General features: G+C 43.5%; 1 protein-coding gene across 1 annotated transcript in view; it reads right to left on the bottom strand.

Moving 5' to 3' along the window:
* Positions 1–1,731: 1,731 nt before the first annotated feature.
* Positions 1,732–22,345, bottom strand: part of LOC139376175 (obscurin, cytoskeletal calmodulin and titin-interacting RhoGEF b) — a 100,786-nt gene continuing 80,172 nt past the window's right edge. The window contains exons 56-80 of the mRNA XM_071118448.1: positions 18,681–18,962; positions 18,505–18,586; positions 17,776–17,897; positions 17,403–17,600; positions 17,220–17,252; positions 16,865–16,963; positions 16,447–16,665; positions 16,034–16,201; positions 15,078–15,134; positions 13,820–13,959; positions 13,301–13,501; positions 13,075–13,151; positions 12,669–12,839; positions 11,312–11,471; positions 11,051–11,167; positions 9,636–9,800; positions 9,236–9,394; positions 8,802–8,979; positions 8,203–8,316; positions 7,849–8,016; positions 7,395–7,497; positions 7,062–7,191; positions 6,216–6,309; positions 5,934–5,976; positions 1,732–4,927 (exon numbers count right to left, since the gene is read on the bottom strand). Of these exons, the coding sequence (XP_070974549.1) occupies positions 3,790–4,927; positions 5,934–5,976; positions 6,216–6,309; positions 7,062–7,191; positions 7,395–7,497; positions 7,849–8,016; positions 8,203–8,316; positions 8,802–8,979; positions 9,236–9,394; positions 9,636–9,800; positions 11,051–11,167; positions 11,312–11,471; positions 12,669–12,839; positions 13,075–13,151; positions 13,301–13,501; positions 13,820–13,959; positions 15,078–15,134; positions 16,034–16,201; positions 16,447–16,665; positions 16,865–16,963; positions 17,220–17,252; positions 17,403–17,600; positions 17,776–17,897; positions 18,505–18,586; positions 18,681–18,962 (4,418 nt within the window). The 3' untranslated portion in view covers positions 1,732–3,789. The remainder of the gene's footprint in view (positions 4,928–5,933; positions 5,977–6,215; positions 6,310–7,061; positions 7,192–7,394; positions 7,498–7,848; positions 8,017–8,202; positions 8,317–8,801; positions 8,980–9,235; positions 9,395–9,635; positions 9,801–11,050; positions 11,168–11,311; positions 11,472–12,668; positions 12,840–13,074; positions 13,152–13,300; positions 13,502–13,819; positions 13,960–15,077; positions 15,135–16,033; positions 16,202–16,446; positions 16,666–16,864; positions 16,964–17,219; positions 17,253–17,402; positions 17,601–17,775; positions 17,898–18,504; positions 18,587–18,680; positions 18,963–22,345) is intronic.

Genomic DNA, 22,345 nt, shown 5'->3' with positions numbered 1-22,345 from the left:
TATTGCCTGGATATCTTATTTTATACACGTAGTGATCCAGTTTTCAATCAGTAACTGAAAACAGCCAATGATTTGCTTAACATTATAGCAGGTTGAAGGCCATGCACCTGACCTGATATGTAATCAATAGTTAGTCGATAATAATAATTGTCGACTCCTAATTCTGGCTAGTATTTCTTAGCCCTACACTTTAAAACTCTGCAAAAAAAACCAAAAAGAGACATCCTCGCTGTCAACTGTTTATTTTCAGCAAACTTAACATGGTTAAATATTTGTATGGACATAAGATTAAACAACTGAGACAAACTGAACAAGTTCCACAGAACCTGAACAAAGAGGGGGGGGAGGGGGGTCAAAATCAAAAGTAACAGTGAGTATCTGGTGTGGTCACCAGCTGCATTAAGTACTGCAGTGCATCTCCTCAGACTGCACCAGATATGTTCTTGCTGTGAGATGTTACCCCAGTCTTCCACCAAGGCCCTCCAATCCAACAGGTCCCAGATGTGCTCAATGGGATTGAGATCTGGGCTCTTCGCTGGCCATGGCAGAACACTGACATTCCCGTCTTGCAGGAAATCACACACAGAACGAGCAGTATGGCTGGTGGCATTGTCATGCTGGAGGGTCATGTCAGGATGAGCCTGCAGGAAGGGTACCACATGAGGGAGGAGGATGTCTTCCCTGTAACGCACAGCGTTGAGATTGCCTGCAATGACAACAATCTCAGTCCGATAATGCTGTGACGGACCCTCCACCTCCAAATCGATCCCGCTCCAGAGTACAAGCCTCGGTGTAACGCTCATTCCTTTGACAATAAACGCGAATCCGACCATCACGACTCGTCAGTGAAGAGCACTTTTTGCCAGTCCTGTCTGGTCCAGCGACGGTGGGTTTGTGTCTATAGGCGACATTGTTGCTGGTAATGTCTGGTGAGGACCTGTCTTACAACAGGCCTACAAGCCCTCAGTCCAGCCTCTCTCAGAGCCTATTGCGGACAGTCTGAGCACTGATGGAGGGATTGTGCGTTCCTGGTGTAACTCGGGCAGTTGTTGCCATCCTGTACCTGTCCCGCAGGTGTGATGTTCGGATGTACCAATCCTGTGCAGGTGTTACACGTGGCCTGCCACTGCGAGGGCGATCAGCTATCCGCCCTGTCTCCCTGTAGCGCTATCTTGGGCGTCTCACAGTACGGACATTTTATTGCCCTGGCCACATCTGTAGTCCTCATGCCTCCTTGCAGCATGCCAGAGGCACGTTCACGCAGATGAGCAGGGACCCTGGGCATCTTTTTTTCAGACTAAGTTTTCATAACTGTGACCTTAATTGCCTACCGTCTGTAAGCTGTTAGTGTCTTAACGACCGTTCCACAGGTGCATGTTCATTAATGGTTCATTGAACAAGCATGGGAAACAGTGTTTAAACCCTTTACAATGAAGATCTGTGAAGTTATTTGGATTTTTATGATTTATCTTTGAAAGACAGGGTCCTGAAAAAGGGACGTCTGATTGGTGTCACACTTTTGCTCCAGTCCCAACTAACACACCTGACTCCAATAATCAACTAATCATGATCTTCAGTTTTAGAACGCAATCAGTTTAATCAGCTGTGTTTGCTAGGGATGGGGAAAAGTGTGCACACCCCTCTGGTCCCGGGAGACTGGAGTTGTCCATCCCTGATATAAACCAACCCACACATTCACCAGTAGTGAATAAAACAGGCCAATCATGTTCATCAGTTGCAATTAATTTATTTAGGGATATTCAACATGTATTTTCATTAACTAAAACATGTGCAGGCAGTCAAACCCTATTTGTGCTTTATGTTGAATTTCTTACAGCAAACAAGTATTTAAATGCTTCTACAATATTTTGTTTTATCTAACATAAAACACTTACTTTGGGAAACAGTAATTCACTATTTTAAAACATGATATTGCAACAAATCCAGTGTGATCAATGACTCACTCCTAACTATGCAACTGCTCGCACCTGAACCGAATAAAGGATTGAAATGACTGTGTTAATCTGATAAACACTCAAATCAGCTAATACATATCATGCGGTCACTTTCCTAAACATATTTTAATTACATTTTACTCCAAAGTAATCACAAATACTTTTTAAAAAATGGTCTAAAGTCAATCCACTCTTCATTGATCTCAAACTGATAATGAAGACTTGGCTTTCTATAAAACAAATGACCCAGGACAAGATTAATTATCCTATATAGCTGCATGTTTTGGATGTATATAACCTGGAGTAAATTGATACACTTTTATATGAGACCTGTATAACACAATCGTAGACCTAGATCATTCCACAGCCCAAACCACAAGTGATATACAGTTCATGTAAATGTATCAACTCTGCACAACATGTAAATGACCATTTTAGAAATGTTTAAAACATTTGAGGCTTGATTCTGCATAGGAGGACAGACTACCCAATCTGAAGTACAATTCAATGATCCATGTGTCTGCATTCTCAAGGGACTGCTATTGAGAGAACATTGTCGACGTGTCGCACAATTCAGCAACTTCAGTAATCAACGCTCTTATACTTCTATCATCTTGTCAAAGTTATTCTTTTTGGGGTGGATTCCAGAATGACAACTCCTCTGTAACATTTCAAATCTGACTGCTCTTTACTGTTGCTGAAGTCATTGGTTTGGTCAGTTACTGTTTGAGAACACAAACAGTTTCTCCTTTCACAGGAGTTAGCCTATGTACAAACTGATATGGTACAAGTCAAGGTGGATACTCTTTGTTCATTAAACTTCAGCTGGAAACAACACACAGAGAGAAATACACTGAGTGTACGAAACATTAGGAACACCATGACAAAGACGGATCCCTTATTGATGTCAATCAGTGTAGATGAAGGGGAGGAGACGGGTTAAATAAGGATTTCTAAGCCTTGAGACAACTAAGACATGGATTGTGTATGTGCGCCATTCAGAGGGTGAACGGGCAAGACCAGAAGATTTAAGTGCCTTTGAACGGGGTACGGTAGTAGGTGCCAGGCACACGTTTGAGTGTCAAGAACTGCAACGCTGCTGGATTTCATGCTCAACAGTTTCCGGTGTGTGTCAACAATGGTCCACCACCCAAAGGACATCCAACCAATTTGACAACTGTGGGAAGCATTTTGGCCAGCATCCCTGAGGAACTCTGTCGACACCGTGTAGAGTCAACGCCCCGACAAATTGAAGCTGTTCTGAGGACAAAACGGGGTGCAACTCAACATTAGGAAGGTGTTCCTAATGTTTTGTACACTTAGTGTAAAGTGCTGTACACAGATGTTCTCCTACAGGACAGAAGTTTAACATCAAGGAGCTAAAATTATAAACATCTGTCGCCCGAGGGTAAAGCAGATGGAGTTTTGAACTTGAAAATAGTGTCAGTCCATGTCGCAACATTCATAATTATTGTATTTTTCAGTACATCAAATTTGTAGCAAGAAAGGCAGCAATAAATTGAAGGCTGGATAGCTGGACAATGGCGTTCAGAAATCATTTAGCCTAAACATATCCAACCCCTCTGGATGTTTGTCCTTTAAAGTCCACTTTGTCTGACCAAATGACTGACTTACTGTGTCTGCATTTCACTTTTAGCCGGGTTGCTTGAAAATGGAATGATTCGCCATTTGCAGTAAAATGCAATGTTAGAATATGCTTTTTAACACTTAACTAGAAAGGTTCCCATTTAAGACTAAAAGGGCTATTGTACGTATCACAGAATAACAACAATCTGCTTGGTTCTAATCCAGCTACTTATTTTCACACACTAAATTATTGGTTTTGATATGGGTTATTCTTGCTAATCTGAAGAGTGACTGACTTGCCCACTGACGTGTAGACTTTAGTTTTGTAGCTCTGCTGCACTCCCTCCACTCTCTGCACCTCAGAGCAGTACAACGGCTTGACCTCTAGCTTGGCGTGGCTGACCTGGATGGGAATCTCCCTCCTGGACTGACCTCCGCTGGGGTGGTGGTTATAGTTGTGGCGGGGGCCGGCCGGGGAGAACATGCTTCCTGAGAGGTGATCTCTAAAGCGGCTGAAGAAGCCCGGCCTGGGCCTCTCCCTAGGCATCCCCACAGGCCTCCCTACGTTGAGCAGCACCGGCTGGCCCACAGCAGAGCCCCCAATCTCCCGCTGGAGCACTGAGATCTCGCAGGGCCTCTCGGGAGGTGATGAACGGGTGTTGGAGGAGCCGTAGGTCTCCCCCTCCCTGGGGACGTAGTCCTCCAGGTCCTCCAGGGTGAGAACGCGACTGCCCTCGGTCAGGATTTTAGGCTCCAGCTTTCTGGGTGTGTTGTCATCGTCATCCGGTTCTGTGATGAAAGCCTCTTGCTGCTCTTCTAGCCAGGCCTTGTCCTCTTCGTGTTCATGGTCGTTAGGAATTAGAAGCGAGGAGACCTCGTAGGCCTCTCCACTGATTCCAGGGGCGACCTCGGACCCATCCACAGCCACGTCATCATCCTCCTCCTCATCGTCCCAGTACAGAGGCTGTGCCCCCTGTAGCTCGGAGTGGTTCTGCAGTTCTACAAGGTTGTTGTTGGAGTTGTTGGCGTTAGGGTTTGCGGACCTCTGTGGCCGGGTGGAGGAGGGGGTGTGTACCCGCTCCGACCCGGCTGGGGAAACACCTCTCCTGGAGGGCCTGGGCGACTTGTTGACCTTGTACTCAATGATTTCCTCTACCTCCACCCACTTGTTCTCCGCAGCCCGGGCCCCTGCGGCCCCCTCGGGCTCCGTGACGTACAGGGTGGGGATGGTGGTCTTCCTGTTGGTGGAAGCCTGCCTCCTCTGCCTGGTCGTGGGGGTGGTCTGGTGATCTGGGGTGGAGGTTTGGGAGCGGTTGAACCCAGATGGAGACAGGCCATGACGCTTCATACGGGTGTTCTTCACCACCGTGGTTATGGTCTCCTCTCTGGAGGGAAAGGGAAAGGGGGATACCTAGTCAGTTGTACAACTGAATGCATTCAACTGTTAACGTGTCTTCTGCATTTAACCCAACCCCTCTGAATCAGAGGTGCAGAGGGCTGCCTTAATCGGCATCCACGTCTTCGGCACCCGGGGAACTGCCTTGCTCAGGGTCACAACGACAGGGACACAGCACAGTGGTTATGAGAGAGGGACAGATCAGAAGGTACGAGAGGAATAGCACAGAGGGCATGAGAGAGACAGCAGAGAAGGTGTGAGAGGAATAGCACAGAGGGTATGAGAGAGACAGCAGAGAAGGTGTGAGAGGAATAGCACAGAGGGCATGAGAGAGACAGCAGAGAAGGTGTGAGAGGAATAGCACAGAGGGCATGAGAGAGACAGCAGAGAAGGTGCGAGAGGAATAGCACAGAGGGTATGAGAGAGACAGCAGAGAGGAATAGCACAGAGGGTATGAGAGAGACAGCAGAGAGGAATAGCACAGAGGGTATGAGAGAGACAGCAGAGAGGAATAGCACAGAGGGTATGAGAGAGACAGCAGAGAAGGTGCGAGAGGAATAGCACAGAGGGTATGAGAGAGACAGCAGAGAAGGTGTGAGAGGAATAGCACAGAGGGTATGAGAGAGACAGCAGAGAAGGTGTGAGAGGAATAGAACAGCTTGTTTGACACTAGGCCTACATAGGCAAGGTGTTAATTAGCATGTACACACACACACACACACAGAGAGCATAATGGAGTCTTGCCTACTCATACAAATGAGAGGCTTTGCCTGCGATGGTACATGAGTTAAGGAAAACGACTAGACACAAAAACGATTCATGACAATTCTTTACGCATTCAATAAATGCCGGCTCCTTGGAAGTTATATTTGGGGTTGAGTCCCTCTCACACTCAGGGTTCAAATACTGCATGGCCATGCATGCAGAGGCCAAAGGGGGACACGCACAAGTATACATGCTTCTTCTAGCCTGCTTCATAAACTGGTCACACTTACATGATGATGGTTTTCTTTGGTATTTTAGTCTCCTGCTCGGTGACTACAAGGAAAGCAGGATTGGGCTTATGGAGTTAGCCAGACAAATGCATAGCTAGCTAATGTTTATGACAAAAGACTACAGTATCTAAATTGTTGATGAACTGATGGTACGTCTTTTTCTTTTAATTATTGTGGCATAAGGCATAAGGCATACATTCTCTACAGATGAAGTATCTGGTCAAATAGGAAAATGATTAAACTAATGCACCACGGTATATGTATGAAAGGGAGTATCCCTACCTTCGATGGTGATCGCCTGCTCTCCTCTCCTAGTCACAGCAGAAGGAAGGTACAGATCAGCTGCACACCTAGCACTGCCCAGTCGATTAGACAACTGGGATGGGCAGGGAGGAGAATACATTAGGCTCACTTAACCAATGGCTTCATCTTATCATGGTAATTTCTCATGAAAATGCAATTGGATGCAAAACATCCAAAGCATGTAAACACTGTTACATGTTACCTCTACTATTTATCTCTATGGTTTTCATTTATATTGATCATTCACAAGTTTACAACTTAGGTTGGCAGCAATTCCGGTGAGGTGGCTTGCAAGTCCAGTGTTTTACAACTGTATGGAATGTTTTCCTGGACCCAGATTAAGCCTAGTCCTGTCACGCCCTGACCTTAGAGAGTCGTTTTATTTCTCTATTTGGTTAGGTCAGGGTGTGATGTGGGGTGGGCATTCTATGTTTTCTGTTTCTATGTTTTGGCCGGGTATGGTTCTCAATCAGGGACAGCTGTCTATCGTTGTCTCTGATTGGGAATCATACTTAGGCCGCCTGTTTTGCCACCTTAGTTGTGGGTAGTTGACTGTTAGTGGCCTGTATAGCCCTAATAAGCGTCACGGTTGTTGGTTGTTTTTTTTTGTGTTGTTTCTTATTTTTGTTGGCGACATTCTTAGTAAAAAGAAATGTACGCTCACAACGCTGCACCTTGGTCCGGTCATTTCCTTGACGACGTTCGTGACAAGTCCTGAATTAAGAATGTCTATTGAAAGTACATTTCAGTCCAGTACTAGGTGTTATCTGCCTGGGGAACAGGCCCTATATTCTTTAACTGAAGTGTGGTGAATTATAGGCCTACCTCACATTCGTAATGTCCCAGGTCTCTCTCCATAGGGCCTTTAATGACTAGGACCAGTACTCCACTACGGGACTCACTATAGGTCTGATACTTCTCCTGGTCAGTCAGCAATCTGCCCTCCTTGAACCACCTGGCCAGAAAACACACAAAACGGTTTATTGAGAGCTCTCAAAAAGGTTTATTTCAATACTTATTCATTATCTTATGTATACTTATTAACCATTAAGAATGGGTAACATAATGACGGCAGTAAGAAGAAACAAATGCCACAGTCCGATGTAATTAAAAAGTTTGAAGAGCCTATCAGAGGGGTGTGGTGGGGTGTACTTGTACCTGATCTTGGGGCTGGGAGCGCTCTGGATGGTGCAGGAGAACTGAGCATCCTCACCAACGGTAAAGACAGCATTCCTCATCTTGTTCACAAAACGAGGAGGCACTACAACACACACACACACACTCTTAAAAATAGTGTTATTCACTCATAAGAATGACAATTATCATCCTGGACAAGCAAAGTATCCCTCACTCTAAGCTGCTGGGAGGAGCTATCGGAGGATGGGCTCATTGTAACGGCTGTTATAGAATAAAAGTAACGGTATCAAACACATCAAACATATGGAAACCATTTATTCCATTCCAGCCGTTACAATGAGCCCGTCCTCCTATAGCTCTTCCCACCAGCCTCCCCTGATGAATAGCCATGATTCTCATGAATAGTCTTCCATATTCACTTTCGCAAGTTCAAGCCCAATGTTAGTTTCATATCCCCTCTGTAATGGAGACTGACCTTGGACAGTGATCTTCCCCAGGGTGCTGGCGTTGCCTGCGGTGCTAGTGGCGAAGCACATGTACTGTCCAGAGTCGTCCGCTGTCATGTTGTCCAGGATCAGGGTGCAGGAACCGTCAGGGTCCTCGATGATGATGTGGTGAGGGTCGGCCTCCACCGCATGCCCATCTGTCATCAGAGAAGGAAACAGTGTGAACACATGAGATGTTTCTACATTCATGCAGTGTGACCACAGTATGTGGAGAAAAACAAACGTGTCATGTATGTTACTGTATGTAGTTCATTGATATTCTAAAACTCCACACACACACACCTATTGCGTATGCACAGTGGTCTCGCTGGTGCGTCTCTTACCCTTGTACCAGGTGACCACAGGTTTGGGTACTCCAGTAACCTTGCAGGCCAGTTTCACTGTCTGTCCCAGCTCCACTGTGCAGTCAGCCAGAAGCTCATCAAAGTCAGGCATACCTGGACAGGTAGAGGCATGAATTTACACATCAATCTAACCTGAGTGGAGGGATGACACATTTTATTCAATGACCGGTCAAATAATGGTATGCAATTTTAAAATATAGTTGTTTGATGGTAAAGGTTAGATCACAATGTGCTATGTCGTCAAACTATGCCTCTCTGTTTGTCTACTGTGCGTGTCAGGTGGATCTGACTGAATGTGTGTGTGCGCATGTGCTGTGTGTGTCGGGGTGGATCTCAAATCAAATGCTATTCGTAACATGCTTCGTAGACTAACAGGAAGTTAAAAAATGTAACAAAAAAATACAAATAGTGACAGTGAATAACAAATAAAAATAATGAGTAAAAAATAACATGGCTACACTGATCTGAGTGAATGTGTGTGTGTCGGGTGGATCTGAGTGAATGTGTGTGTGTCGGGTGGATCTGAGTGAATGTGTGTGTGTCGGGTGGATCTGAGTGAATGTGTGCGTCAGACTCACTCCAGCCGGGCATGGTATAGCGCTGCTGCAGGTCCCTGAGGTCTCGCAGCCAGGAGTTCTTGATGATGACGGTGCGAGCCTGAAGCGTGTACTTCCTGACAGAGTCCTCGCGCTCGTGCCAGATCTCAAAGGCCCGGTCGTCACCCTCCACTGTCTCATTCACGTCTATGTTGTTCAGCTAGAGAGGAAGACAGGTAAGCAGTAGTCATCCTCGAGACAAATTATTGACTTTATTTATCTGTTCGTAAATCCTTTCTATGACATAGCAAGAGTGACAACGACGATATATTCTCTCCACCAGCAAGAATCTTTTACTATGTCAACCCTGAATACCTGATTGGAATTGGATGGTGTTTCTTTAGTACCTTGCTTCAGTGGATGGCCATGCTGAGAGATCTGAAGTAAAACAGAAAGAGCAATAAACAGAATCTTACCTTCATCATGTTCTTAAAGACGTAGCCCTGGGTGTCTGTGTTGGAGTCTCTCTTGGATTTGCAGATGACGACATAGTTTTTGAAGAGGAACGCGTGTCGACGGTGGCCTCTGGAGGAGGACCTTACCCCAGGTGCACCCTCCCACATCATGAAGGGTCCCTGTCACAAAACACAACATCACATCTCACCGCATATCAACTCAAGCCAAGTTAGACTATTTAGGCCCCAACTGATACAGTAGCTCTAATACGTAAGTCCTTAGTCAAAGACTCCAATTCCCAAAGTGGGCATCATTCAGTCTATGGTTTAACTGGGGCTGTCATTTTGGTCACGTTTCTCTTGTAAAAGAGGTATTCTGACCTCAATAGGACACTCGTGACACTATTTCCAGATGAGTCACCTGTCTGATGGGCTCCCCCAATACATCCAGAGTGGCAGGGTAGTTCTCTATCATGGAGACGTGGTGTGTGTTCTCTGAACGCTGAGGCAGTGATGAAACCATGGCATAGGCCTCCTCCAGCAGGCAGCAGTTCTGACCGTTCCGAGCCTTGTTCCTGATCAGCTCCTACAGTCACAGGAATGGGCACAACGATTTAAGATGAATAATAGCAGTAATATTCCAACCAGGTTCTAATGAGTACATTTTCTTATTATAAAAACTAGCAGTAATATTCCAACCAGGTTCTAATGAGTACATTTTCCTATTATAAAAACATGGTAATCCCAGCTCTGGTGCATTCATTCATACTGTGTGGAATTGTGCATGTGTGGTAAGAACAAAGAATAGGGATAGATTCACTCATTCGGGAACGGGCAATAGTGAAATGTGATACATTAAATATCACTAACTGTGTAAAACAATAATTGACATTGAAACGCTAGGGTTGTACAATAACATTATGTGCGACCCTCAGGGACCTTGGACATTAAGGGGATGTGTAAACATTGAGTATAGGAGGGACGGCTATGTAATGTGGAAGGGAGGGGTAAGATTCTTTAATTAACTTCTTCGGGATCGGTGTCCCTTCCACAGGACGGTTGAGCTAACGTAGGCTGATGCGATTAGCATGAGGTTGTACGTAACAAGAACATTTCCCAGGACATAGACATTTCTGATATTGGCAGAAAGCTTAAATTCTTGTTAATGTAACTGCACTGTCCAATTTACAGTAGCTATTACAATGAAAGAATACCATGCTATTGTTTGAGGAGAGTGCACAATTTCAAACATGAAAAGTTATGAATAAACAAATTAGGCACATTTAGGCAGTCTTGATACAACATTTTGAACAGAAATGCAAAGGTTTATTGGATACACTGATGCCATCTAGTGGCCAAAATCTAAATTGCACTTGGGCTGGAATAATACATTATTACTTTTCTCTTGCATTTCAAAGGTGATGGTACAATTTTTTTTTACAAAAGTACGGTTGTTTTCTTCTTTGTATTATCTTTTACCAGATCTATTGTGCTATATTCTACTACATTCCTTTCACATTTCCATAAACTTCAAAGTAATTCCTTTCAAATGGTACCAATAATATGCATAACCTTGCTTCAGGGCCTGAGCTACAGGCAGTTAGATTTGGGTATATTATTTTAGGCAAAAATTGAAAAAAAGGGGCTAATCCTTAATAAGCTGTCATTCTTGTTTTGTTTTTTCATGAATGTGTATGTTTGATGTTGTCTGGCCTATGCCATGTCTCTTACCATATCACAGTGCATCTTCTTGTACGTAAAGTAAATATCTGTGAAAATCAGACAATAAAGAAATACCCAATTCCCTATTTACAGCATTAAAGGGTGATCGCTCACCTTGAGCGAGGCCTTGTACTTCTGGATTCTGTCCAGGGGTTTCTGTAGGTAGGCATTAATGCTCAATACAGGCCCTTCAGCAGGGTCGGCACTGGCCTGCTGTTTGTCTGTGTACTTCTGTGACAAAGACACAGACAGCAAAGGTTTAGAAATGTGGCCATCACTAGCCTTACATCAGCAAGCCATTATATTAACAAAGATGACAACACAAACACATTTATGACCATTTGTGTTAACAGTATTTGTGAAGGGTTCACTTGCCTTGAAGAAGTGGTGTACGGTCTTGTCACTGATAGCGGCCTCTGCCTTTTGCTGGCCTACGAGGTACTGGAGGTATTTCTCAAAGCCCTCCCCGCTCCTCAGGAAGCGCATGGCCACGTCGTCATCAGTGTCGCACTCGCGCAACTTAGGGAACATGAACCTGCACAACACACATTATGGGGTCAATTCATTTAGCAGCATAATGGTAGTATATCATGGTAAAACATCAATACAATATAATTATTTATATACAGGTATTATAAAGAGTTTATGAAATCTTTTTCGGGATAAGGGGCAGGATTTTCACTTTTGGATAAATAGCGTGCCCAAATGCAACTTCCTGCTACTCATCCCCAGAATATAAGATATGCATATTATTAGTATATTTGGATGGAAAACACTCTGAAGTTTCTAAAACTGTTTGAATCATGTCTGTGAGTATAACATAACTTATGTAGCAGGCAAAACCCTGAGGACAAACCATTCAGAATTTTTGAGGTCACTGTCTATTCAATGAGTTTTCATTGGGAAACCAGATTTCTAAGGGACTTGTTTGCTGTTTCTACCACTTCCACTGGATGTCACCAGTCTTTAGAAATTGGTTGAGGTTATTCCTTTGTGTAATGAAGAAGTACGGCCATCTTAAAAAAGTGTCACGTCATGTGTACTGTTTGATAGTTGCGCAAGACCAGACAGCATGCTTGAGTTAGTTGTCTTCCTGTATTGAACACAGATCATCCCGTCTTCAATTTTAGCGATTATTTACATTTAAAAATACCTAAAGCTGTATTACAAAAGTAGTTTGAAATGTTTTGCCAAATTTTACAGGTAACTTTTGAGATATTTTGCAGTGACGTTGGTCAAGTTGGAACCAGTATTTTTCTGGATCAAATGCGCCAAATAAATGGATATATATCGACAGAATTAATCGAACAAAAGGACCATTTGTGATGTTTATGGGACATATTGGAGTGCCAACAGAAGAAGCTCGTCAAAGGTAAGGCATGATTTATATTTTATTTCTGCGTTTTGTGTCGTACCTGCAGAGTTGAAATATGAAACTCTCTCATTGTTTACTGTTGTGCTATCATCAGATAACAGCATTTTATGCTTTCCCCGAAAAGCCTTTTTGAAATCTGACACGTTGGCTGGATTCACAACGAGTGTAGCTGTAATTTGGTATCTTACATGTTTGATTTAATGAAAGTTTGATTTTTATAGTATTTTATTTGAATTTGGCGCTCTGTAATTTCCCTGGCTATTGGCCAGGTGGGACGCTAGGGTCCCGCCTATCCCAGAGAGGTTTTTAATTAATCCATAAAAAGTTTCTGTTTATAAACAGGCCAGCTGTACTTACTCGCTATGGAAGGCCTTGATCTCGTGGATGTTCCTGAATATGGCCTCCTTCTGGCTGGTGACGTCAGATGGGGCGTCAGGGCTCTCCACCTGCTTGACGTGGTGGGAGGTGAAGAAGTCCATCTCTTTGACAAACTCTGCCTCGCTGTTGATCATGTCCTGGATCAGTTGGCTGGGGGGAAGACAGAGCATTATGGATATATTATGGTTTGCCCTTGAGTGTGGTGGTGTTTCTTGCTTGTGCACAACACAGGCCCGAATCCTCATGATCTGTGAATGTAACAAGCATTTATTTGACACAAGTTATCTCATTGAGTTCATTTACTGAGTGTCTTAGTCATGAAAAGTCGAGTCTCAGGTTAAGTTTTGGGACTAATAGAAAATTGCGTGAGAAGGTCTAGACTCACAGTAGTCTTCTTTTGTACTCTCCTTCTGAGACCTCTTCTCCACCTTTCTCTGGGACATCACCAGCATCAGCAGACAGCTAGCCCACAATAGTTTAAATAACATTAAGAACATAATAACATTTAACAAAAATAGGTGGCGAGAGAGTAGATTAGAATTAACAGAAAACGGGGAGAGGTAGATGCACAATGTTGGTACCAAATCAATTACTTAGATCTTGAAACAAACCTTGAGTTTCTTGTCCAGGTAGGCAGGTGACACCCAGCCCTGGCGGGATGGGGTGGTTTTGGTTGGTTTGGTCCGGACCAGCCATTTGAGTGGATGTGCCGAGTCCAGAACCTCCACATACTGGCCCTCCTTCAGGGAAATGGTCTCTTTGTTGGGGATGGTGGGGTTGTAGTCAGCCGTAGCCACATAGATGTCAAACATCTGTAGAAGGAGGAGGACATCAGACACAAAGTCTATAACCAGCATGCTTATAAGTGCTCACATTGGCAGAGTGACTTTTATCTATAAGAGATTTGCCCAGAACTGGGTTCGCTGGAGGTGCAGGCCAGTTGAGGCTCTTTGCTGCACTAGGAGCTAAAAGGAATACGTCAAGTCTGTATTCTATAGCCAAAATCCAATCAAAAATATCAGAAAGAGAAAAAACTTGAAAGGAAAATAGACCCATTCCAGCGTCATTAGAGAGAACTCTAATGACAGTCATGAACTGGAATGACGGATTCTCCTTCTATGGTTCCATACCTCTCCCCTGGCATCAGGGTCGTCAGACTCAGAGGAGGACTCTGCGAGAATGGAGCTGGGGCGAGAGCGGCCGTGATGGGGCGAGGCGGAGGGTGTTTTGGTCTCATCGTCGCTATCACCTCCCGGGACACGTAGTGAGGCTGGGGGAGGAGGGGGGTTCAGAGGGAGACAGCCAGGAGAACATACAATACACACACACACACACACACACACACACACACACACACACACACACACACACACACACACACACACGACAGTAGAGACATAGGCCTATATACTGTACACAAATTCACAGAAAGGAGGAATTGGCCACTGAAACACCCACAGACCACCTGGAATGTGTAATAAGGTGGATATTTTATCTATTTTATTATCAATGTCAAAACTGTATATTTTTGAGTCAGTACAATTAATTATTAAGATTTCCCAAAAGGTTAGCTAAGCTACACATTAGTACCATCAAACAGTTTTGCTGCTACTGCACAAGTCATTTGATTTAATAGTTTTCACTATTACAAACTAGTTAGTTTTCCAGATGCATGCATAAGATGCTGTACAAATAAGATGTGTGGTCTTAAGGACTGGCCATACATGTCTGAGTGTCGGCATATATTCCAGCTACGGTATATGCTTTGCCGAGTATCAATTCCAAAGCCATTTGAATCATATGCTCAGGTAATCACAGTTACCTGCTGAGCCAATACAAAACGTATTCTACTCATGCATCAAATAAATATTATGGAGCGCAAAAACATAAAGGGAGAGATATTTGATCACGTATATATATACACATTCATCATATATACTGAGAATGATGGAACTGTTTTGATGACAGCTTTGTCCACCACTTTACAATGGAATCCTGGACGTTTTTTGTCTCAAAATGTGTTCACGTGTAACTGTCTTCAACTGTGAAATACTGTATCTTACTTAATGCCGTCTTAGACAAAGAATAATACCAGTACATTATTTCCACAAGTCATCACCTCAGGCGATAGCCAAGATATCCTCACTGTCGTGCAGCATGAACAGAGGGACGTCACTTTCTAACCCCTTTGTGGTTTCATGCCAAGTACTCATCTTTTAAATGAAACAATTCCGAGTAAGACCGGTGAAGACAGATGCAGAGAAGAGAACAGAGCATAAGCTTCAACCTCATGAAGCAGATCAAAAGCGACACTGACTAACTTGTGGAAAGAATGTATATGGCTTTCAGTGAGAGTAACTGAGATCTTGATGTACTGTGGATACATACTGGAGGCTTTGGGCCATGCTTCAATCCACTGGAGCACTTGATGGTTCTGTGCGCTGTCTGAATAACAGATTAACGATTGGATGAGAGCATGTGAGTGAATTAATGGATGGGATGGATGGATGGAGGGGGGAAGGATGATGAAATGAAGGCAGGACAGTCGTAAGGGAGGAAAGGGTGTAGGAATCCACACGTTGCTCAAAACACACGCAGGACAAGCATTGGTGAGTGCAAGGAAAGAGAAAAGGGCATCGTTGCTTATATAGAAACACACAAAGGAAATTGCGAGCAGCGAGAGGCAAAGTGCATGACATTTTCCTTGAGCTGTTCATTCTTAAAGCCTGCCCAACAATCTATTAGGAACTGACATATCCACTGACGCAGGAGTGCAGCTGTGTCCAACAAACGTTGGCATTTTGTTAGCTGGCCCTGTGGCTAATGGACTGCATGTGGGATAAGAGTAACATGTCATAACATGACAAACTGTTATGAAGTGTTATGACATAACTTATGTTTATGACAGAATTGCAAAATTACAAAGGCAATGCATATATACAATTTGAATTTAGACTTCTTCAGTGGCAATGTATATATTTTTTATTATGCTATAAAACACCATAAGAACATACTCTGTGTTACTAGAGATGTACAGATGCAAATGTTTTTGCCAGCAATAAAAGCACACACACAGAAACCTTTTCCAATACATCAGGACTATTCCACCATTATTTCCCAGATATTACATTGGAAATATTCATTTTAAAATGACCTATTCTATAAGTAACTAGAGGCAAATGAAAGGTAACACATCAATTCAAAATAAAATCGAATCGCAAAGTGCATTTACTTTACCTTAAATACACATGAATAGTGGAAGAACATTTATTTTAAAAAAAATGTTCTCACTGTCCTCTATTTTGGAGCTTTGATGGAACAGTCCGTGACACATTTCGACTCACCTTGGCTGATCTTGGCAGATACCATCTCTGTGATCTGAGAGGTGAGTTTCATAAGAAACTCTTCTGTTCCAACTTCACCTAGATAAGGCATTCTTCTGCCAGCATCCTCCACTGGAGGGCTGATAGTAATACCCAGAGGGATTTTGGTCTCTTCCTTTGGTCGTGGCGCTACGCCAGAAAGCAGATCATACATTAGGAATGTTTCACATTAGAAATGTTTCACATTAGAACTCGCTATCTGCCACGTACCTCATTATTATATATATTATAATGATTACAAAAGCATGTATCATTATGTTTTCCTATCCCATAATATGTATTGGGGACCCCAAGGAAGACTAGCTGTTGCTATTGTAACAGCTAATGGGGATCCAAACAAACAAACAAGTACAGTATAGTCTTTCGTTTCTTACCATCCTCTACCTCAAAGTGGGCAGTGCAGATGGACTGGCCGGCCCTGTTGGTGGCTATGCAGGTGTAGGTGCCGGCGTGCTCAGAACCCGCATCCATGAGGATGAGGCTGTGTTGGCGCCCAGACCTGGCCACCTTATATCCCTTAGTGTCTGGCTTGATCCACAACACGTTCTCAGAAGACTCCTCTTTCAGCCACGTCACCATGGGGATGGGAGAACCTTGGAGAGGTGAGAAACACAGTGGGACTTGGGTATTCACATGCATGTTGTACGATGAATAGTCTCTCCTAACAGTAGTCTGTGGACTGGCATGTATTTTTGTATGATGAATGACCATATCCTTTATGGACGCATACTGTATCTCATACATGACCCTGATTCTTGTCCTGGCAAAAGAGAAGTGTTGCGGATACAGTACCTTCCACTCTGACTGACAGGGTGACACTGGCTCCCTGTTTCACCTTCCTGTTGCTAAACTTCTCCAGGAACCGTGGCGGCACCAGAGGCACCTTGGGATCTAGGAAGTAAAACAGGGATGCAAGAACAGTGTGACAAGTTATTGGGGCGGCAGGTAGCCTAGCGGTTAAGAGCGTTGGGCCAGTAACCTACGGTCACTGGTTCGAATCCCTGAGCTGAACTAGATGAAAAATTGCTCCGGATCAGAGCGTCTGCTAAATGACTAAAATGTCAAAGGTAAAACAACGAAATAGGTAGCAGCGTAAGAATCAATCAATAAATTAATCAATTGGTATTATTTAGTGATAATTACATACCGTGCTCTTCTACAGGTGTGAGCTCTCCTGGACCTGTTGAAAGAGGGTCCTCGTTAATTCGGTAAACACAAGAATGTTGTGTATAAAATAACATGCACATTGCAATGTAGACTAAAGACTTTATCCAAAGTAGAAGACAGGGATCCCTCTCAGTATAAACCTTTCAGTCATGAGTAGACCTACCCAGAACCAGTATCCTAGCAGAGGAGTATGCTGATCCAGCAGCGTTGCTGATGTAGGCAGAGTACTCTCCTGCATCCTCCCTCTTCACCTCCAGGACCTCCAGACTGTGGACGCCTCTCTTGTCCAGCAGCAGGATCCTGTCTGAGGAACGCAGCGGGATACCGTCCTTGAACCAGTACACTCTGGGCGCGGGGAAACCTGGGAAATATCAACGGAAAGTAAACAACTAACTTACCCTGGGGGGGGGCAGTAATTCCTCTTTATTTTGACTTATGGAACGGACCTCTGACGTTCCTGTGCAGAGACAATGTAGTCTAGCAGGGTCTTGGTGTGATTAATACAGAAGTGGGGGAGAGTAACCCACAGGCCAAACCTTTGACTTTCAGCTGCATCTTAGCGATGGGTGAGCCTGGGCTGACGTGCACATCATGGAGCTCATCCAGTACTTGTGGTATCTGCTCATCCTCTGCCATAGACTCAAACGCTTCGGTTTCCCTGAGGGGAGAAGATAGGCAGAGAGTAAAGGCTGTCAGTTGTTGGGTTCGACATTTTGAACACTGAGATATGAAATAAATGATAGAGAAGAAGCATGGAATCAAAGGAGAAAGTTAAGGGCTCTCCGTAGGAAGCCAGAAAGCTTTGGAATGTGTTTGATGAAGGAGAGGAGAGCGACGTGTTGATATAGGGAAGACAGATGGATATCTGTGGATTAGGTGAAGGAGGGGTTGAGGTCAGCAAATGAGGGGTGAGATCAGTTCCCCTTAAGGGAGTAATCAGGGTTTAGTATCTGGTTACCTTCTTCCTATTGTGCATAGACTGTAAGGATTGGAGAGAGGGAGTGTCTTAAGTGGGATATAAATATCTGGATGGGACAAGTGTTGGGTTGTCTGATTACAGCTGTACAGAACCTTTGGGAAGAATTATACTTGGTTTTAGCTTCTCTAGTGTCCGTGGGTTATTTACTCTGAAAAATAAGAACCTAACAGGGTAAAGGAGTAACACGACCAGTGAAACGTTTCAGGTACTATTAGGAATGAGGTTTGAATTGTAAAGAAGGTTGAAGTCAAAGTCAAAGGCCTTGTTCGCTGGTTCTCTCATTCACCTAGACATGTAGCCCTTGGCGCTGATGTAGGAGCCTGTCTCAGTGGCATCAGCTGCAGTATCGTAGTCTGAGCTGCAAGACACTGAGGAAAGAGAGATGTATTACACAATGACTCGCAATCAATCCATCAATTAAGCAAGGAACCAACCAATCAATCTAATATGTTCTATACTTACTGTCGACCCTGAGCTCAGCCTTGGTGGCAGCGATGCCACTGGTGTTCTCGGCCATGCAGCGGTAGACGCCCATGTCAGAGGGCAGCACGGTGGTGATGATGAGCTGGTGGCAGCCCTCGTGTTCCTCGTTGATCATGTAGTGGTCATTCTCCTCCAGGAGCTTCCCGTCCTTGAACCAACGCATGCTGGGTGTAGGCTTTCCGATCACCACGCAGTCAAAGCTGACCGGGTAACCTTCAGGCACGTCCTGGCTCTGGAGTTCGGTCAGGAAGACTGGGGCCGCTGGGGGAGAGACAGGGACAGGGGAGAGGGGTAATCAGTTAGGCACAACAATAGGTTAGGAGTTTTTATAAATATGCAGGAGTTTAAAGTAACTGTCCAGTGTTTCAAGATTTCTATAAAATAGTGTATGACCTATAATTAATTACAATAAGAGTGACATACTTTCAAATGTATACTTTTGAAATGTTTAATTAAGTATGTTAAAAAGCATATTTTCTGTGTTGGAATGGTGTGGGCATACCCCAACAACAGAATGGTGTGGGCATACAGTGCCTTCGGAAAGTATTCAGACCCCTTGGCTTTTCCCACATTTTGTTACGTTACAGCCGTATTCTTAAATTGATTAAATCGTTTTTTTCCCCCTCATCAATCTACACACAATACCCCATAATGACAAAGCGAAAACAGGTTTTTCAAAAACTAAAATACCACATTTACAAGTATTCAGACCCTTTACTCAGTACTTCGTTGAAGCACCTTAGGCACCGATTACAGCATCGAGTCTTCTTGGGTATGACGCTACAAGCTTGGTACACCTGTATTTAGGGACTTTCTCCCATTATTCTCTGCAGATCCTCTCAAGCTCTGTCAGGTTGGATGAGGAGTGTTGCTGCACAGCTATTTTCAGGTCTCTCCAGAGATGTTTGATTGGGTTCAAGTCCAGGCTCTGACTGGGCCACTCAAGGACATTCAGAGACTTGTCCTGAAGCCACTCCTATGTTGTCTTGGCTGTGTGCTTAGGGTCGTTGGCCTGTCGGAAGGTGAATCTTTGCCCAGTCTTAGGTTCTAAGTGCTCTGGAGCAGGTTTTCATCAAGGATCTCTCTGTACTTTGCTCCATTCATCTTTACTTCGATGCCGACTAGTCTCCCAGTCCACTGAAAAACATCCCCACAGCATGACGCTGCCACCACCATGCTTCACCGTAGGGATGGTGCCAGGATTTCCATTCAGGCGAAAGAGTTCAATCTTGATTTCATCAGAGCAGAGAATCGTGTTTCTCATGGTCTGAGAGTCTTTAGGCAAACTCCAAGAGGGTTGTCATGTGCCTTTTACTGAGGAGTGGCTTCCTTCTGGCCACTACCATAAAGGCCTGAATGGTGGAGTGCTGCAGAGATGGTTGTCCTTCTGGAAGGTTCTCCCATCTCCACAGAGTAACTCTAAAGCTCTGTCTAAGTGACCATCGGGTTCTTGGCCACCTCCCTGACAGAGGCCCTTCTTCCCCCGATTGCTCAGGCGGCCAGCTCTAGGAAGAGTCTTGGTGCTTCCAAACTTCTTCCATTTAAGAATGATGGAAGCCATTGTGCTTTTGGGGACCTTCAATGCTGCAGAATGCTTTTGGTACCCTTCCCCAGATCTGTGCCTCGACACAATCCTGTCTCGGCTGTGTGCTCTACGGACAATTCCTCCGACCTCATTGCTTGGTTTTTGCTCTGACATGCACTGTCAACTGTGGGACCTTATATAGGCAGATGTGTGCCTTTCCAAATCATGTTTAGTCAATTGAATTTACCACAGATGGAATCCAGTTGTAGAAACACCTCAAGGATGATCAATGGAAATAGGATGCACAGGAGCTCAATTTTGAGTCTCGTAGCGAAGGGTCTGAATACTTCTGTTTTATTTGTATATAAACTTGCAAAAATGTGTTTTCGCTTTGTCATTCTGGGGTATTGTGTGTAGATTGCTGAGGAAAACATTTACTTATAAGGCTGTAACGTAAGAAAATGTGGAAAAAGTCAAGGGAGCTGAATACTTTCCGAAGGCACAGTATACCGCTCATTAAAAATATTCATGTGAGTAGATAGCTGATTGGCCAGCTCAACCAATGAGGCAAGATGACATCATCCAAATAAAAAGGATGATAATATTACGGTGGAAAAATACATAACTTTTTTAAATGGTCTTTTGGAGATACAAGTTTGAGGTGGGTTTTTCTAAGTGTTTTTTCTCCAATTTATGCTTTGGCCAGAAACATGAGAATAAGACAAGTTAACAACATTATGACCTTTTAAAAATGCGATTTTCACTCTACAGTTACTTTAAATCCACTGGTATCCCATGTGTAATTCTTACTGATAGTGATTTTTCTTTCTGTATGAAAATGTGCTTTTACAATACAGCAACAAAAAGCACACATGATGAACGGGTGTGATGGCAGGCAGTACAACATGAGGATAAATGGACGGAAAGGATTGTGTCAATACTGGAATGAAGTGGGTAAAGGAGAGTTGACAAGCAACCATAACATCACAGGAATATTTCAAACGGAGGACTATGTCAGGCAGCACAACATGATGAGAAACGGAAGGAAAGTGTGAATAGAAAGATAGAATGAATGGATATAGTGTGTCAATACTGGAAAGAGGAGGGTAAAAAAGAGAAATTGTTGGAGAAAGTGAAGCAACTATTAAATTACAACAAAGACAAACAAACACAAATGTTTGGGACAAAAATGGAGGACATAAAAAAAACTACATCCAAAAACAAACATATCAAATAAACCACACACTGACAAGACTTAAATACATACTTTTTGGTAAGAGAGAACTAACATTAAGCCACACACAAAGCAAACACGGTACTGTAGTAATCACACGGAACACACAAGGAAAAGCAGGAAGAAAGGCTGGATGAGGACAATGTGAACATTCATTTAGCAAACAAGGAAAAGCTCCCATTCATGAGCAATTTTTAGGGGAATTAAAACACATTGAAAAGTGGATTATATTATTTAAGCAAAATAAACACTACTTCAATGTTATATATTGAAGCAAAATCAATATGACCTTCCCTGACTTACAAATGTATTTTTGTGATTTTACTTGTTTATTTTTCATACTGAATGGAATGGGCTACAAAAGTATTTCATTTAATAGACATTAAATGACTATTTAATTCCAAATTATTTTCAAACGATCTAATACAGTATATACAGTGAGAGTAGGGGAGAGCCGGGATGAAAGTAACACGGCCATTTTCTCAGATAACACAGCTAAAATGAGGTGAAATCAACACGTTCTTAATGCAGAGGATGTGCTCCCTGCAAATAAAACTGCCCAGTCCGACCATGTTTCCTCAAGTTATCAACAAAAAAGTGGTTTTGAACAATGTAAGTAAAAAAAACATTTGACATCAATAGAATTATGCCTTAATCAATTGACTTGATTGTCAGCTTCTCACGTAAGATTTTTATAGACGGGTTTCTGGTTAAAAATAAATATATTTATGACTCTGGGGGTCAATTGCCTCGTCAAGCCATTGAAATGTGATAAGCATATTGAGTTTACCCTTTGTTTTTATTCTCTTCACAATCATTCTATCAAGACACCAGGAGTGCGTATGACAAGGACATCTGGAGCGCACCTGATTGGTTGCTCACCAT

This window comes from Oncorhynchus clarkii, chromosome 20 (genome assembly GCF_045791955.1).
Source record: "Oncorhynchus clarkii lewisi isolate Uvic-CL-2024 chromosome 20, UVic_Ocla_1.0, whole genome shotgun sequence".
NCBI classification, from domain to species: domain Eukaryota; kingdom Metazoa; phylum Chordata; class Actinopteri; order Salmoniformes; family Salmonidae; genus Oncorhynchus; species Oncorhynchus clarkii.
The sequence above is the reverse complement of the archived record's forward strand: the minus strand, read 5'-3'. Positions and strand labels throughout refer to the sequence as shown.